General features: G+C 32.6%; 1 protein-coding gene across 5 annotated transcripts in view; it reads left to right on the top strand.

Moving 5' to 3' along the window:
* LOC118192095 (cell adhesion molecule Dscam1-like) overlaps positions 1-19,959 on the top strand; it is a 1,228,438-nt gene that overhangs the window by 28,953 nt on the left and 1,179,526 nt on the right. For all 5 annotated transcript variants that reach the window (XM_085823258.1, XM_085823260.1, XM_085823262.1 and 2 more), the window contains exon 2: positions 3,064-3,384. In XM_085823258.1, the coding sequence (XP_085679384.1) occupies positions 3,064-3,384 (321 nt within the window). The remainder of the gene's footprint in view (positions 1-3,063; positions 3,385-19,959) is intronic.

A 19,959-nucleotide genomic window follows, 5' to 3' on the forward strand; every position in this document is an offset into this window, starting at 1 on the left:
ATGTTACTATTTTCTCTACACTTGGTTCATCTATAATGATTTATCGAAATTTGTAATTGCTGATATTCCTAATTTTGAATAATAGCTAATGATTCCAATTTATAAGTCTCTGCAAATTACTTCCCAGTTTCAGATTCTGTTCATTGCCTAATTAATTAATTTCTGCGTACGCAGTGATCAATCATTTAATCTTCAATGAAGAAAGGTAAATCCTTGAAATGTTTCTTTCCGTTATACTTTGTTTGACCTTCAAGTCATACAACTGCAGTTGCCCTCAAAAATTAATTCATTGAATGTTGTGTTACGGAACTTAAAATATCTCTATAACATAAGAACACCGTTTGATTTGAAAATTGAAAATCTAATGTGCAAAATTTGTTTGATCTTTCCGCTATTAGTAATGAAAATTTATTTTTAAAATACTGCAATTTTTTTTAATTGTTAAATAATTTTAGTTCTGTTTAGAATGTACTAATGTTTCTTGATCAAAGAACTATGTAAACTGTAATACAAGGGTGAAAATAAAGAAACTACAAAACACATTTTAATGGAACTTTTTTCCCCTCCAATATTAGAATTTCCGATTTATTTCGCTGAAGAAACATATTTGTTAGCAAAATCTGTTAGAAGAGTCTTTTAAAAGTCTTTTTAAAGGACTATTATTTGCAAAATTTCTGAATGATAATCTGTATAGTGATTCTCACATAATTAACTGCTGTTACCATTAAATACAATAACATAACGCAATTAGGCCCGCTAGCATTCGAGTGGCAAAGTCGCTGAACACTGGTACTTCTGTCCGATGTTCGAAACCCGCGGTTGGGCTGGCTGTATGGTCGTTTTCGTGGTGTTTCCCATGTGTTACGTTTATACGAGCTGGATTTCCTTGAAAAATCATCCACGGAGATCCCTCCTCTTAGGCAGATACCCCTACTGAGCTTTGCAATAAAACATCCAACCAACCAAATCATAACACTGTTATTCGCGTTCGAGTAGGAATTATAAAGGGAAGAAGAAAATACTTGATTAAAGAACTTTTAATTTTAAAAATGTTTTTAAGATTTACGTTTATATTTATTTTAATTATTCATTTTTTAAAATGTTTGGTAATGTTTGGTGTCTATGCAAGCAATATTCAATATGATGTAAAAGCGCTTTTGTCTGTTGATTCATAGTGAATTAGCAAAAGAAACTGCATGATAAGCAGACACATTTGTCTAAATGTTTGAAGCTTTTGTTTACAAATATTTTGCAGTTTATCTAATGTATTTTAACGAAAGTTAGTCTCAAATTTAGGAGTTAAATATCATGCAAAATACATAAAACGTTTCAGGTAATTGTTTACGAGAGCAAACAAACTCTTAGATAATGTAAGTTTTCAAACATGTCTGAGGTAAAAATTTTCCCTTCTATGTGTTCTGTCATGAATGATGATGTTTATATTATTTCAATAAAGTATTCAATTCCTTCAGAAATTAAGATCAGTTTACGGTAAATATTTAATGGGTAGAATAAAAATTATTTTAACATGTGTAGCATATTTCAGTATTTGTATGATAACAGGAATAATGAAATGAAGTTAGAATTTTAATCTATTCTGTGCAGAGGAACGTCAAAACGAATATATATCCGAAGCTATTTGACGTGATACAGGGCGTAATGTAAGATTAAATTAAGTGATTTATAACATTATATTGAGTATATTTTATTTTTACACTTAAATAATAAACATCTGTGTTTATTGATTGTTAACAAATACAGCGCAGGAATTATTTTATGGAAGTTTTGCCAGAATTATTCTCAAATGAAAGCTAACCTAAAACTGACTCTTCCTGTCCCTACTGTTTCACAAAAACTTTTGTTTTATTTCCTTTATTTATTTTTTTAAGTATTTGAGTTTTGAGAATGATCATGTGGCCCTAGTGTCACAATCACAGGAATCGTTTAGTACATAAAGTTTTTTTTTTCTTATTACGTGCTCCACCCTTAGGCACTACACGGAAAGCGAGGGATGCCCCGTGGAGGTCTTTTTAAGGGAAACTACGCGTATCCACGTTACACATGGGAAAAACTACGAAAACGCCCAAGCAGCCAGCCTGTCCGCCGAAACTGAAAATCCCAGACCGAATTACCAGTGTTCAGCGTCTTTTACCGCTCGGTCGCTGGTGTGCAGATAATGCCTGTTGGGCAGGCAAATATCAGAAAAGGTGGAGAAAACTGAACTGCGATTTATTCTCAACAATTCTGCTTGAAAACATAAATATATATATATCGTTAATGAAGTTTAATTTTTCAATCTTTTAAAATAAAATCTCCTATATAAAAAATCGATATATTTTTTCCCTCACGCATGAGCTCTCTAAGCTTGGAATCGCAGGTCGCGGTTGTAGTTAGCCTCTGATAATATTTAATAACGTGCTGCTTGTGAAATTAAATCGCATTTTCGCACGTGTCGAGCCAGGTGCATAAATTTGGTTTATTTATAGATATTCATATTACTCATTCTTTTGAATGATGTACAGGTTATTCATGCTTTTATATTGCTTTTATGTGCTCATGATTTATGAAATTTATGGTTAAGGAAAGGATGAAATGGTTAGATTTAACCCTTTATTTACATTTGGTTTAGGTTTTTGTTTCGGTTAAAACTAAGTTGACTTCAAAATGAAAGAAGAACTAACATACTGAAAAGAGACTCAGTAGTCTGCTCAAAGCAACTGACGAAATAAACGAGCTCAGTGAAATTGGATTAATACTTAAAATACATTGATGCTATTTACTAATGCAAAATACTAATTTACTAATCCACCACACATGTATAATTTATTTACGTTATAACTATTCATCCAGTTTGTCTGTTCTTTACGATATAGAAACAAGATCAGCTTCAGATTTTCTAAGTCACAGAAATTTAAATTTATTGACCAGTAATATTAAATAAATTATAACACAACAGTTAATTCTTTCTCCATTTTTAAATCATTTTATGTATGATATTTATAGAATATATTAAAAATTATAACTATTCTGTAATCATTACATTACTTATTTCTATCTCAACAGTTTCTTGCGGTGAGCGAAATCCGGTTGGACCAAGTTTCTCCATTGAACCGCAAGAAAAAGTGCAGTTCTATAACTCCACGGGAGCCGTTGTCACTTGTGCTGCAAATGGCGTTCCTCTTCCGACTGTATCCTGGATTCGTCAGGATGGTTCTCCCGTACAGGAAGTGCCGGAACTTCTGCAGATAAGGCCCGATGCATCTCTGGTTTTTGCTCCCTTCAGGCCCGAAGAGTTCCGACAGGATATCCATTCTGCTACCTATAGATGCACAGCTGCTAACTCTGTTGGGATTATAGGAAGCAGAGATGTCAATGTCCGCGCTGGTAAGTCTATATTTGATTTCATTCTGCGCCGCGAGTATCGCTTAGAATAAAATTCTCTTTTCTGCAGCTAGTAATATTTCGGACGAAGAAATATGCGAATGAAACAACTTGTCTTGCTCATATATAAACATTCTTCATATCCTGTCCTCTTCTGCCTGGTCTTATTTCAGTCTACTTGTACCATGTACATACTTACCCAGTTCTGAGAAAGATTTTGTGCTTTATTTTCTGCGATATCCCATAATTATTCTTAACCCGCGTGAAGGCGCGTGGTGTGTATCATACCTCACTCCTACATAAAAGTGGAATATTCCTAACTTGTGAAACTGAAATTATGTGCGGCATTCAATAGCTGAGTTTTTAGTTGTGGTTGACTTTCAGAACCGCTTTTTCTTTGCCTGTGTGTTTCAGAAAAAGATTTATCGGTATTTTGTTGGAACTGGGCTATGACACACACCACGCGCCTGTCCGCGTAAGTGTTTTTCTGACTGAATATTTAGTTCAGAAATTTATTTCTAGAGTGTAACAGGAAATATTTCTACTCGCAAGTGATTTTAAAGTACTTGATATTAAATTCTTAAAAATTTCTAACTGCATTATGGTAAAAAGAATGACTCCCCGTGAATTGGTGATGCAACGCATGTGAGATTTATTAGAAATATTTGAAAGCGATGAAGATTGCATTTCGGAAACTGAAGATGAAACTAGGAATATTTCTACACTGTTTTGGTTTCGAAAAAGATAAAACATTAATTCCTAATCTTCCTAAAAAAGGAAAAACTGTTCTTATGCTTTCAGCATTATATAACGATCATACTATAGATGATACTATTAGAGAAAATAAAACGTAAGGAATTATATGTTTTTATAATATGACTAAAGGAGCAGTGGATATAGGGGATGAAATATCAGCCAATTATTCAATTGCCAGAATAACCAGGAGGTGGCCAAAGGTAATTTTCTTTCCTGCACTGAATGTTGCTGCAATAAATGCTTGAATTATATTATATTCAACTGCTAATCCACCAACTAGAAACAGAAGTCTGTTTTTGAAGGACTTAGCATTACAATTAATGAAAAAGAGTATTGAACAAAGATCAGGGATTAATACTTTATCAAGAAACTGACGTACTGCATGCAGAACAAAAGCAGAAGTTTCGACGAAGAATTAAAACGAATACATGAAATTCGAAACAACTAAGTGTGAAAGATGTGATAAATTGCCCGTGCGCCAAGGACAGAAGAACGTGAATGCAATGTTTAAAATGTGAAAACATTCTGTGCCAAAAGCACATGAATGTATTTCGTTCAAAGTGTAAAGAAATAAAATAAGCATTGTGTATTAGAGATGCAATCAAACTTAGAGGCATGATGCTTATTTTTTTATTGTTTTCTTTTATCTTAATTTTAACTCTAAGATTATTTTGGAAATTAATTTTTTGAAACCCAATTATTATTCACGTATTTATAATACACGAGAACGAGAAAAACAGCTTTAAAACTAAATAAAACTATTTTTATCGTATTTTAAATATTGGGGTATGTGATACCCCACGCACCCACTCTAGTAACATTTCTTGCTGCGACTTCTGCCGGGTTAAAAATATACAGTTGTGAAAATAAATAGTCATATAAAATATTGTACAATCTCATGATAAGAAGTAAGCAAGTAGAGGACGAAACATTTGAAGAATTAGACGAAACATTTTGTCTCAGAGTATAATAATTGATACACAAATATTATCACACCTAAGTTTTAACTAAAGACTGGTATTCATCAAGAAAGTGACATCTGAGATACATCAGACACTGCGGCAAATTATTTTAATAACTCGGTATTGAAAAATCTCGTGATCTGCATATTTATGATCAAGAAAATTTCTTAAAAAGATAACGAAATTCTGATTTCTAGAGCATTCCGTATATGTTTGCTGCTATAATCTAATTGTCTAAAGCCTAATATGTTTGTCTTGAAAATTGCATTAATTTGAATGATGATAATCCAGTAATTTCAACAGCATGCATTTAGTATATCTTTTTCTATATAGGCTATTTCGTTTTAAAAGATTTAATTCAATGCTTATATTAGTGATTTTCAAAATTAAATTAATTGTACATTTAGTCAATTATATCTGGAATAGACAGATATTAGTTAAAATTTCATGTAGACATAAGTTGATTTAATAGAAAAATGTGTGATACAGCAGTCGTGGTGAATACATGTGATAGGGAGTAAAGGTCATAGGATTAAGATGGTTTAAACAGAGACTGGAAGACAAAACGAAAATAAAACTAATAAAGAATATTATCCCGTCTTAAATATCATTACCTCTGACAACATGATTTTATACTGAGGCAATTTATCCGTCCTACGGGGTTTTCTTTTCTTGGAGGGATCTGGGAGGAGAAAGGCGACCTGCAGTTGCCCATCCAAAAACGTGAAGGACATAATGTTCTGACTTTAGGTTTAACTGTTTTGGATTTTTGGACGTAGGTCTGAAGATCTGGATCACCAATCCATTCAGTAAATCTTTCAACTTTTCAAAATCCCGTCTAACAAGTGCTTATTGCAATCTTTCTAGGAGTCGCAGAGTCTCTGACATAAAAACCTCTGCTGCGGTCCAACGTGAGTCCTGCCCAGACCATCAGAACTCCGCTTTCATACTGATTTCTCCCTCGGATACTGGAGGGCAGATAGCGAGTCCTTAGCTCAGTCCATGCGATGTCACATGTAGATGGTTCCGATGAAATGGAACTCATTTGCGAAAAATCCCACTAATATTTGATCCAATGTTGATTGTCCCTGTATCATGTTAAAGATTTATACTCTTTTATACGTAGATGCGAGAAGAGATCAAACAGAACAGATTTCCTTTCATACAAATGAGATCTTAGAACCCTAATTTTCCTTTTTTAAGGTGCAGTTCACCCTCATTTTTTTTTATGGGTGACAGGGCTCGTCCCTATAAGGTAAAGTTTTGCATTATTTTCTAGGATATCAACGGGAAGATTGTGTCATGGCGTGAAATTCAGAAATGTAGAATATTAGTGGTACGATCTTGGAAGTACAACTGCAATTCGCCTTCATCTTTCCAGAGCTTTCCAGGACATGTAAATAACATTGCTGTAAGAAACAAACACACCATCATATTTACTCATAAACTATGTTGTTTCCAGTAGGATGTTAACACTGTTAGAACTGTGTGACTCTTCGAAAAGACCTTACAAACTATTATCCTAATTTTGTGTTCTCTCTTGCATGCTTGCTTTTAGATCTTCCAGTGTCGATGAGCCACACGCGAAATTATGCGTGTATATCTTGGCAGCTGTATTGCAGGTGGTTTTGTATTATATCAACCCATGTTCAGACCATGTTTCATTAAAATCCTCCAAGCAGTTTTGAAGATAATCGAAAAAATGCGAAATATCTCTTAATATTGAATTACAGTGTATATCTAGGTCATCCAAACTGTCTCTCTTCAGCTTGCAGTTGGTTGTTTATCTGTTTTTTTTATAATTATCTGCATGCTATAGATCTATTATTACTATTTTTTTATATTTTTCTTTCAAAAAAAGCAATACGCTGTCACCACATTCTCCTCCTTCTCCAACGAAAGTAGCTTACGCTTCCAAGGAAGATAAGCGACTTTGCTAAATAAATATATACATTCCAAAATATATAAAAAATTCAGGTATTTATATACGGTAAACTTCAATTTTACAAAATTTAAATTTAATTATAATTTGGAATATAGATTTGTTTTGAAAAAAACATTCAAGGATAATCCTCATACATCTGAAACTTAGTAGAAGACTTTTTAAGATACTTTGTATCTATATAATACTTGAAGGGAATCATGAATTTGCTGAACCGTTAGTCTTTTCTGCGACAAGGAACAAAAAACAAATTAACCGTCAGTGCTTGATGGTTTTGTAATCTACGTGGCTGCTAATGTCTGTAAATTTGGGAAGAATGATGATTAAAAAATTTACTGTTAAGAGGTAACATTCGTCAGTTTTAAAATCCTATATCATAATATAATACAATTATTTTGCTACTGTATTCAATGTTCATCGTACAGATTGAGCTTAAAATCTTTCTCTGGGTTAAAATATTTATTGTACAGATTGGACGCTGAGCTCAAATATAAGGTGGTTGGGAAATGTCGTCAACCATTACAAAGTATACAGCATGTATACTTCTACGTGCTCACCATTTGCAGTGAGGAAGAATTTCAACGATATTTAGTTTCTTGCAGAGAGTAAGATAATGTCTTATTATTCATCATCATAGGATCACTGTCCCCTTGATTTCTGCATACTTGATATTTTTAACAGTTTCAGGATTACGTCCATATTCTTTTCTGATTGTTTTTAGAATATAGCCTGCTGCTTTAATGACACCACAGAACACAGAACACTTGACCTTCATTGATGCTATGTCAGAACAGATGATCGCAGCACTAGCTGCAGTGAAACAAAACGGTACTCAATGAGCTATATAACTTTATAATATTATTTGTTCTGTTAAATTTTTCTTATCGTAAAAAACCTAGAACTACTTAGGTTTCAGAACTTCTAACCATGTAAAATATGGTTAGCTACATCTGAACCACAGGTTTCAGAAGAAGTTCATCGAGAATCCTCATTTTAGGTTCTTTGTAGTTTTTTTATAAACTGTCTTTGTAAGCTTTTATAATATTAAAGAAATACGAAATCATAAAATATTTGTCCATACAATTTTCTTTTATTGACTTTCCGGCCCAAAAGATGGGTAAAATTTATCCATTAACTTTATATTTTGAATCGAAATCAGCAATAATATTTCAAAATGAATTGGATTTCTCATAAGCTTGAATTTACGATGCTGCTCATTATCATGTTCTTTGCTCAGTTAACTATTTTTTTTCCGGAACATTTATTGATAACCGTTTAGAATACTTTTAGACAATCTGTGTAGAATCAGGTTAGAATTTTTATTAATATATCTAATTTCTCAAGGAGCTCTGAATTTATATTTTGGTGTTTTTGAAAGTTAAAGTAATAAATATAAATTTAAGATTGAAAAAAAAAAAGGTATTATTGAAAATAACTGACCTTCAGGGGATACTGAAAATGTCTAAATTCATGTATCAAAATGAAGTTTCTAAGAATGGAATGCTGAATGATTGGGACATATTTGTAGATGGTAGCATAAAAACGGAATATAGAAAGTAATAGCATAAAATAATTTATTTATCATTAACTAAGCATTGCATGAAAAAACTCACGAAATGCAGTTTGCACAAGAATAATGCAAAGAAGGTTATTAAACGAGATGTAGATTTCATCTTCAGGATTGAAAATTATAATATTGTGAAAATATTTATAGGAACGCTCAGTTTTTGTAAATAATTGTATAATTATGAAGGAAAATTTTATTTTCTTAAGTGTAATTCTAAAATAAAATTGAAATGATTTTTAAGGCATATCAGTTACATGTTTGACTTCATATCGTTAATCATATCGGACATAAAGGACAACGAGTTAGCTTTGTGGAGCTAGATAACTTCATTTTTGCTCTTACTGCACTGGTTTCGTTTAGTAGCTTAGCAGAATTATTCCATAATGAATTTCCCTGTTTCTCCAAAATATAATAACACAAAAGTACATGTGCTGATATGTTCACTAAGTATAATTTGAACATCGATATCATTTTAATAATAAAATAAATTGCATTTTTATGGTTTTCTGAACAAAGCAGAGTTTATGAGAAAGGACGCATTCGCGAAGGAATTTTTATGGGAAATGTATTCCCTCTTATGCACAGAAAACTAGTATAATATCTCCTATGCAACCTGTCTTTTTCGCGAGGATTTGGACCAAAGTCAAACTGCCAGTTTTCACCATCTTTGCTTCTCGGACGCTTGCAGTTTTATTGCAGACAGGTTAGTGCACTTCATGCATATTAAATAAACAATGCAATAATACGATTGTTATCATTAAATTAGAAAAATTATTTTCTTAAATTGCTAAAACTCTTTATCATATTAATGTGCATTACAGCGCAGATTCTACTTAAGTCATAAGTGACGGGGGGGTGGGAACTGTCCCTTTACCATAGTGGTTAATCAGTACAGCACCACGCCCACCATTATTTAGAGAACAGCATTAACATTATCAGATTCTACTTAGATTGTTCTTCAGAAGAAAGTGAATGTCTTAATTCTAAACTAGATATTCTTAATAAAAAGCCCAACAGTTACTTTTATTTCCTCTGCCGCCCAGATGGTATAGTGGTTAGGCGAGCCGACTGCGATACCAAACGGCCCGGGTTCGAATACCGGAGAAGGCAGAGTTATATTGTCCATTCCTTCATAGGAGACAAAAGTGGCCCACCTATTAGGTGCCTCCGTAATAAAGTGACCACCTCTTCTGGCCTTAGTAGTGACCAGCGTCCATATAATGATTTGTGCCCACCATTGAAAAAAAAAAAAACTTTTATTTAAAATTTAAACACATCTAAAACCTACACTAATGAACAATGTTACGAAAATTTATATGTAATTTTACGTCAAGTTATAATCCTTCAAATATCTCGCCAGTTATTACGAAAATCCTGCATCATCAATTAGAGGATTAGCAAGAAACGTCTAGGAATCGGCTTCAAATAATGATTTACAGATTTCGCCATCACGATTATGCTCTACGAAGCAGAACAAGGACCCCTTTATTAAACCCATATTGATGAATGCCTATTACTAATGACATATCCACTCTCGCTTAAGATACGTACCTACGTCCTCCTTATCTAATATTACTGGGAAAGGGGTATATGATCATCGATCAAATTCTGTTATCTGTCCGGTTGTTGCGATATCTGGGAACGATGTCAATAGAGTTATTGTTAACTATGCAATATTAGACTTATCTCTGAAACCGATAGTAATAAAATTTGTTGTGCTGTTAAATAGCTTTAAAATGGAAGTGTACCAAAAAATACTAAATAAAAGAAAGCGAAACTATCATATCAGTAAACTGTTTCCTAAATTTCATTTGAAATGGACTTTAAAGAATTAAGTGAAATTATACTTCAGTTTAGATAAGTTAATTAGATCTGTGACAATGGATACAAGATAACTGCATTTGGATGTTAAGGTACTAATGAAACAGCATGGTAGAAAAATAAACAGATTAATGTTTTAATTATGTGATGTTAACGCAGTTTAGAAAGTTGATTGTGAATTATTGTACCCTGACATGATGAGAAAGCGAAGGTTTTAAAAATTAATGACTGTTTCAATTAACTAACTCTTAAAATTCGGTAAAATAAAATTTTTCTCTATATTTTCTGCATTTAATTTATTTTATGTATACTGAAAAAAGGTTTGATGTCAATGAAGGTACTTAATACATTGCTGTAGTACATAATAATATATGTGATCTGACATTTTACTCAATTTATATAATCATTATATAATTATAATTTATAATAATATGACATTTTACTCAGTTATAATGAGTATTTGTTAAATAATACTTTCAGTTTTTTAAATTAAGTTTAAGATTTTTGCGCCAGTAAAATAGGCTGTATAATCTTGCCTTACATATTTCTCGTAATTAGTTTAAATATCAATATAATAAAAATATTAGTAGAATTAACTACGTACAGTTTGAAAATATGCACTTCTTTCAATAAAGTATAACAATATTTAAGAAATAAAAAATACATTATAGTGCAACAGAAATGTAAATTTCCTTTCTTCAAAATAAACACTCGAAAAATTATCTTTAAAATATTTACTTTTAATCATACTATTGTACAGCAATTAAGGTTTTTTTAACCAGAACATGTAAAATGAGTAGTGCCCTCTAAGAAACTCGAACCTGGACCTCTCGAATTCGCGCCGAGTGTGCTACAGATACAACACGAAAGCCTGCAGGAAGGAGAGAGAAAACACTTTATATCGTAAAAGAAATTATAAGCAGAATATCACAGCTGGAAGTGCTTTATAATGTTATGCCATGGCGCTTCCGGAAGAAAACTGCACATTTTCTTTTATACTGTCCATTAACGGGTCACAATCTAAATTCTTGCACAGTGCGGTCTTGCGTTGTCGTGTTGCAGAATGATGCCTTTTCTATTGACAATCGCCGGATAATTTTCGATTAAAGATTGGTTCACTCGATCCAATTGTTCACAATAAAGATCTGCATTAATAGTTTGTCCAGGTTTCAGCAATTCAAAATGAACTGTTCCGCGAATACTCCACCAAACGCACAGAAGCGCCTTTTGGGGATGTAAACCCTTTGTAATCCCTATTAACACTGCCTCTTGAGTTTTGGATTATCATATAGGACTTATTTTTCTTTGTCTCCACTCATCAAACGATCAAAAAACGGTTCTGTATGGTGCCGTTGAAGCAATACGTTGCATGTGATGGATAGATTGGCTTTGTTCTTTTCGGACAGATTATGGGGGTCTCAAACACCTGCTTTGCTTATTTTTCCATTCTACTTTAAATGTTCTTGGATGGTCCACCAAGGTAGGTTAAGAGTGCCTGCCATGGATTTGCTCCCACTTCTGCCCTTAGCATGTTTTTGTCGACATGCGCAGAAGCGACATTACGTTTCGGTCCCCCTATTAGAATATTAGTATTTTGGCCCTCACGACCACAATTAATTAACACAGAGTGTAATAATTTCCATAAACCAACAGATATCCAAATAAAAACCATCTGAATGCAGTTACTGTTATTCTTCTTGATTAGATACTTTTCAATAACAATTAAATTCAAAGATATTAATTTTCTTGAGAAATGAATTCAAACTAATGAAGAAAAAACAATCGGACACAAAAATGTGTGAATTACGTCGTATTATTTATAAATATATCTTTCATGGGCCTAAACGTATAGAAAGAATAATGATGTTGTACGGAAATCGGAAACTGTTGCAAGAAATATTGCATATCTTGAATATAATGCTGTTTAATGTTTCGTGATTAATAGGAGAAAAAACTGAATTTTTAACTCTTATTTTATGATAAGTTTGAACATTTTAAGAACGTTACTCCAAATTACTCAAATTACGTTAATGATGCAAACTCAAAATTTAAGTTACAGTTGAAGTTAAAGAAACTGTAAGGAAAATAAATTTAACTATTTAATGATTAGATGAAACAAAACTCGAAGTCAGAAGTTACTTCAGATACAAATTGACTCATCTAAAATTTCCAGCAAATAGAAAATTCCGCCATTAATTTTAATGCGAAATTCATTTGTGTATTAGTCAGCAAGGAAGAAAAGAATTCTAATGCGCAACAATTTTATTTTGATTTAACCCTAATGCATGTCCATTAGTAAATAGATTCTCTTAATGGTAATATTCTTAAGGGATCCCACGAAACATGTTCTTAACTACAGAGAAAAAGAAAACATGTTCGAGGATTAGTTCCGAAAGTGTATTTTATTTAATGAGAGTGAAATCCATTTTAAGTATCTTCGAAGTACTGGGACTAAAAGGAAAGTGAGGGAGTGAAATATAATTTGCAACAATCTCTTTATTTCATAAACAATTTTACTTATGGACGTAATCAAGCAAATGTCTCTTAATTGCACTAATCAATTCATGCTAGTTTTGAAATAAGAAATAATTGTAACTTGATCCATTTCATTAAAGATATTTTCATTTCGAAGACTTATAATTTAAATTATTATGAAATCTTGCGTTTTTTCTTCATTACTTGGAGCAAATGATAGTCATGAAAAATTAATTATATTTTAAATGTCAGTGCATAACTTTGTAATAATATATGCATTTTTGAGTCATGCTGACATGGATATATTTGAATGCTTGTCAAATCTGTCAGATTCCTCAACATAAATGCGTTATTCTTTGTTATGTATGAACATTATGTTATTTCGAAGCAAGAGAGATGAAAAATTAACAGTGTCCTCACCGGGACTCGAACCACGGACCTCTCGAATATGCTTCGAGCGTGCTGACCACTACACGTCGAAGACATGCTATGAAGACGGGAGAAATATCTTTCGATGTTACTTGAAGTGTAGTTTTTAAGCCATTTATTATATACGTAAAATTTTTTTTATTTCCAATAGCAGATTATGAACAGTTACAGCAAAAACACAAGAACAAAGAACATAGAATACAGCAATACAATGATAAAAAAAACAGCTGCAACAGAGCTCATTAATATAATATATCTCTTGCCTCCCAGTAACGCTCCGCGAGAGAAATATTGCGCAGAGCAGGACAGTGGGGTAGATGTGCGGCATCCATCTCCTCTCCAGAGCTGCACAGTGTGCATATCGGAGAAGGAACAATTTTGAATCTAAGAAGATGACATTGTAGGCAGTTATGACCGGTGGCAAGGCGGAATTCAGCGACCGCTCTGCGCCTTGGGCCATTACACAAGTTCGGGATAGCATTCTTCCAAGACTTATGAGAAACACGATGATCGAGATCTTTCTGAGCACGTACTTTGATAGATCTTTTAATAAGGTCCCTAACAGTATGGAAACGCAAAGGACGAGAAACATTCTGCATGATTAAAGCACCATTTTTTGTCAAGAAGTCGGCTGGGCAGGAACCCACTGGAGAACAATAGTTTTCTCATGTGAAGCTAGGTTTTGTAAATAATGTCGACAATCCAATATGTCTTATGATATGGGATTTTTATCTGAAACGATAGCCGGCAGAGCAGCTCGGAAATCACAGAGTATAACAGCTCTTGTGAATTTCTCATAGTACCCAGTACACAGCTGTGCGAATCGCAGCAATTTCACCGTCAAACGCAGAACATTGGCCCACAGGGGTGTAGAAAGAGAACATTTCGGAGAAAACTCTGGCTCCTGCATTAAGGGTATCAGACAGGAGGGATCCATCAGTAAGATCCGAAGCCACTCTGGCTCAGGGTAAAAATTATTTAATACATCGAAAGCAAGGGCTCTCGAAATAGACGGATTCGTATTACGTTTCGTTACTTTTTGACCCAGGTCAAGATTTATCCAGAAAGATTTCAAATTTATTGGATTTTGTAGTGGAAGAAGTAATTCTGGTTCATTCTTTAAATCAAGTGAATTTTTTAACTGAAAACCTCACTGTAGAAAGCCCATCCGTGTCTTTAGATTTCTAGTCAGATACGTAACATTCAAGATGATACTCTTCAGATTATAAAAACCAGAAACAAGTAAAAATCAGGATAGGTATGAAGCGCTTTGTAATCATAAACAAGAAAGTCTGAAAAAAATTGTGACACGTTTGTATCTTCCGTTCTATTGCGCCTATTGAAGAAATTTAACTTGAGATTTTATTTCTCGACATTTTTTACATATTTGGATTCTAAATCTCAGATTATGCCAAAGTACTTTGTTTTTCGCGCGTGTAGGTTTTAAAAAGGTAGCTTTCAAAATTTTAGCTCCTCATTGTTAATTAAATTTGGTATATTTTTAAAGGGCGTCAACCCAGAAGGGATAATAATTTCGTTTTGGCATTTTGCGTTTATTCAGTATAAACGGCGACTGAATATATAAATTGTTACCACCAAAATATAGCCCTGTATTTTAATTAAAGAAATTAAATACTGAAGAATCTACAAAAAGGTGTTTATGTTTCTCGCATTGTGATAAAACAACGGTATCTAGAGCCATCGAATTTTGAATAACGTACGTCTCCGCTCGAATATGACATTCGGGAAGCCCAAATTTGGATTTTGTTTTATTATCTATTTCCTGTTTTGTAAAGTATTTATGAGTTTTTGATTAAGAAACTTGACGATTTCAATGCGAGCAATGGCAAAACTGTACGGGCGAAATGATTTTTATCCCCAGCGCGCGAGACTGTATATCAGAAATGCTAAATATATGCTTATTTTTAAAACTATTTTGCGATATTGCTGTTGAACTGGATTTTATGGTTTAAGTGCGAATAATGTGATATTTAATAAATAAGGGTAACACACAAAATTTTAAAAAACTCCTCTTTAGGCGTAATATAAATTCTGAAAGCTTTCAGATTTTTTTTAAAGATTTCTCTTTTGTTTAACTTAATTCCTTCTTCAAATTATTTCTAGTTACTTTGATGGGAAAATTTGAATGCATATTTTGAACAGCAGAATTTGACGTTTGAGTCTTATGTGCTGTGTATATGCCTTCTGGTTGAATCCGTGATTTGTACTGTATCTAATGAGTAATTATAGAGATACAAAAATCTTAAATTACTTCATATATACAGAGATGCTTGGTTTCCTCTTATTTCAGCCTTGATGAAATTTTATTAGATGGAATAAAGAAGAGTTGACACAAATTTAACATTTCCTTTCCTTAACCAGCGTTATTTCATGCATTTAAAAAAGTGTAGTTTCGTTCAGAAATTCTTATGACATAACACTTCTAATTAAATAATTCTTGTAAAACTAAATTTATAGAAACAAATATACTTTTCAGTTGTACAAAATGCATTTATTTCTGTAAATTACTAGAAACTTATATTTCTTCTCAGTGTAAGAAACAGAGGAATGGTTGAAATTTTAACCTAAATAAGGCAATACAATTCAGAATGAATATAGTAAAGAGAAATATATGTACGCCGTAATGAAATAAAATATGATAAAGACAATTCATGGCCAACATGTTTAATGTACGAAATTTATCTTGCATTTTATTTTAAACTAGAGGAGGGACCTGATGCCAGTTAAGCTAAATTGAGAGTAATGCATCTAACAATAGGGAGAACGGAGCGCTATAATTCTTCTCTAAAAAAGGTGCAAAAAATACGATTCATATCCATACATTTCTCATTCAGATGCGATATGGAACACACATGAAAAATTTCCATTGAAAAAAGACCCATTCTGTCTCATTGTACCAGCAACAATGGCACGCAGTTTTTAATGATTTTCATCTTTCTAATCAAATGGTTATAAAAGCTCAAGTTCCATCCAATATTTCACCTATATTCAATTTTAGTCGATTAAATGTGGCAAAAATTGATCATAATTGATCCCAAATCAATAACGCGAGCAAACACACAAACAGACATTCTTCTTCATGCATATAGATTTTGTAAAACGTACAAATATTTGATTACCTAACTCTAAGATTTGAAAACGAGCAGTAGCCAACATTTTTCGAAATAAACAGTTTTATATCTAAAGCGCGACACTGTTGCCACTCGGAAAAATCAATGCGAAAATAAGTGTTTTCGAAATTTGTAATTACCATCTCGGCTGGTTAAGTCTTACGAACATGGGAATAGTCGAAATGGTTTCCCAAGAAATTTTGGAATCGAGAATAATGCATTTAATGCCTGGCATTGCTATTTTTATTTCATGGTAAAACTTCGAAATATTTTTTATTATCAGACTCTACGATTTGAAAGCGAGCAGTGGCAACACATCTCGAAATAAAACAGATTTATTTCTCTAGAGTGAGAAACCTTTGCCGCCGGGAAAAATGAAGGCAAAAAGTAGTGCATTTTCGAATTTGTAATTAATGTCTCTGAGTTTAGCTACTTTTTTTGAAAAAAAGTGGATGTCGACCTTTTCCAGTACCCAGAAAAGAAGTGTAGAACGTTTAGTGATAATAGCTATAATAGTGATTGAGTTATTAGCGAACGAACAAACATACTTTCTTCTTTATATATATATAGAGAGAGATTTACGTCTTCGTTATAAATTTCCTATATTTGGGTTAGTTCTAAATTTCAAAATTCTAATTAGCGCACGATCTTTGAAACTCGGGATCAAATTTCATTTTGTTAAATTTATAATATTTTTCAGAAATAAAATACTAACTGAATAAAAGACAGCATTCCATTCTGGGCTTACAGTTGTTTGATCTTTAATGCGCTTCCAATTTATTTATAAAATTATTTCTCAGACTTCAACTAGAAATTCGATTGTAGCATTTCACAGTGAAACTAAGCGCAAACTTGAAAATTCATGTAATTTGTAATTTAATTTTGCTTTACTAACTTCCTTTCGCTCGCAGTAAATAAAAACTTAGTGAGAAAGAAACGGATGGATATACAAATTAATATAATGATGAACACACGGTAAAAACTTTCAGAAGCAAGGAATGTAGCGTGAATGTTAGGAAAGTGCATCAAATTTTGAGCTGCATCAGCATTACTTAACACGTCGATTAAAAATATCTATAAACGCATTTAATTACAGAAAATACAAAAGCTTTCAGATTTTATATTACGTCCAAAGGAGCGTTTATGTAACGTTTTGTCTGTTACCTTTATTTATTAAATATCATGTTTTTCACACTTAAACGAAAAATTAAATTCAACAACAATATCAAAAACTATTTAAAAGAGTATATCTTTAGGATTTTCCAATGCAGATAAAAATGTCATTTTTTCTCCATACAGTGTTACGATTCCTCGCTTTGAAATCATTTAGTTCGCTAATCAAAAATTCGTTATACAAAATATGAAATAGATAATAAAACAAATATTCGAGTGGGAGGACTACGTTATTCAATGTCTTATGTGTCTAGGTACCGTTGCTTTCTCACAATGCTAGAAACAATCATACATACAATTCATGCAGATTCTTCCTTATTCTCTTTCTTTAAATATGACGCAGGTTACTAATATTTGGTGGTAACAATTTGAAAAGTGAAACGCTGCTTATTGTGAAACAACGCGAAATTTCAAAGCGAAATTTATAGCCCTTCTCGGGAAATTGCCCTTTTGGTCTAATAATTGCGTGTGCATTTTAGGGCATTATAATTTTAATAAACAAAAATCACAATATGATTGTTTTTCAAAGTATGTGTTGTAAGAAATTTCAATGGCGGGAAGGAGCAGAAGTGCTTTTAAAAGTTATCTCATTCTTTTTTTCCATCTTCAGTCCCTCGAATAATCTTCTGAGACATTCGACAATGACACTATAGGTACATAAGTCATTGCTTTATTCGAGAACCATGTACGAGAGGCAATCGGCCTTCAGGAATTGCTACTCGTTTTGAGTGACTCTTAAAAACGTCATTTGTTTGCAAAAGAATAAAAAAGAGAGGGCATTGTGTTATATATTAAAAATAGCATTGAGTAGTACGTAATTAAAAATAGAAAAAATAAAACATAGAGGGCATTATGTTTTAAAATGTTTGCTCATTAAACTTATCTGATGGATCTCATACCCATTTCTGTATTCTTCCTGAAATCCGTGTGAAATATTTATTTTTCAGAGTAAAAGCTAATATGCTATTATTTCCAATAAATTTTAATCATATTAAATTGTTTACATGTACATACCCTTTAGAAATGATATGCATTAGATATATTTCCTCGAAAGATTGAGATTTTCTACTAAGATATCTTACGCATTTTAAAATTTCTTTAGAAGGTTAAAATTTATTTCTAAATAAGTGTAACCGCCTTTTTCCCTATATTAATTGCTCAGAGTGAAATTATGCAATATATAAATAAATTTCCCATGCATGCCATATGTGCTTTGAATTATACAGTAGCAAAACGACTAGAAGTATTCTGATATACATAAATCAAGAGAATTATACACACTGTTGGAACAGATTTTAACAACGGCAGTATTAAAAAAAGCATTTTTTTTCTTCGATTTGTTTTTTATTCATTAATAATATTTAAAATTCTGATGTATGTAAATTATTTTTAAATTAAGGAGAAATATTAAATATAGTTCGATTCAGTTAATTAATAAAATCCCCCAAATAATGAAAATTTTATTATTTCCATGCAAAGTATAACAGTTGTACTCATGTATCTCTACAGTTAAAATCTGTGCGCGTCTGCCTGTTTGTTTGTTTGTGTTATCATCTCCTTCGGAACGGCGGGAAGTTGAGCTCCGAAATAGGTACCAACGAATTCCAAAAAAAAGCCATTTCGACCATTTTTACATTTGTACGACTTTAATCAGACGATATATTAATTCCAAACTCTAAAAAAGCTACTCTTTGCACTCATTTTTCCGAGTGGCAACAGTGTCACGCGTTGGAAATAAAAATGCTTTATTTCGAAAAGTATTCGTTTTCAAATCTTGTAGAGTTCGTTAAAAAAAAAATTTGCAACTTTTGCAAAAGATAAAATAAAAGATGCTTTGCCAAACATTAAACAAACTATTAGTACAAAGAAGCTTTGTCCTTGAAGAACTATTGTTTTCGTTTTGCGATTTTACGTTGAATCACTATAAATGTCTGTTTCACTTTTCAGACTTTTCAAATGTTAGAGTCCCGCATTATATTTGAAGAAATTAAATAATGAAAAATCTGCGTAAATGTATGTATATTTCTCTCATTGTGATAAAACAACGGTACCTAGTGTGTATTTACTTATGGCAAAGCACACTAGGGCTATCTGCCTAAGGGAAGGGATGCCTTCGTGGAGGACTTTCTAAGGGAAACTGACTCGTATACACGTTACGTATGGGGAAAACCACGAAAACACCCATGCAGCCAGTCCGTTCGCGGGATTCGAACCTCGGACCGAACTACCAATGTTCAGCGACTTTACCGCTCGGCCGCTGGTGGGCCAACGATACCTAGAGACATCGAATTTTGAATGACGTAATCCCACTGCGAATATGGG

Source organism: Stegodyphus dumicola, chromosome 9 (assembly GCF_044657685.1).
Source record: "Stegodyphus dumicola isolate Sdum_Otavi_A_Nest chromosome 9, ASM4465768v1".
In the NCBI taxonomy this organism is placed as follows: Eukaryota; Metazoa; Arthropoda; class Arachnida; order Araneae; family Eresidae; genus Stegodyphus; species Stegodyphus dumicola.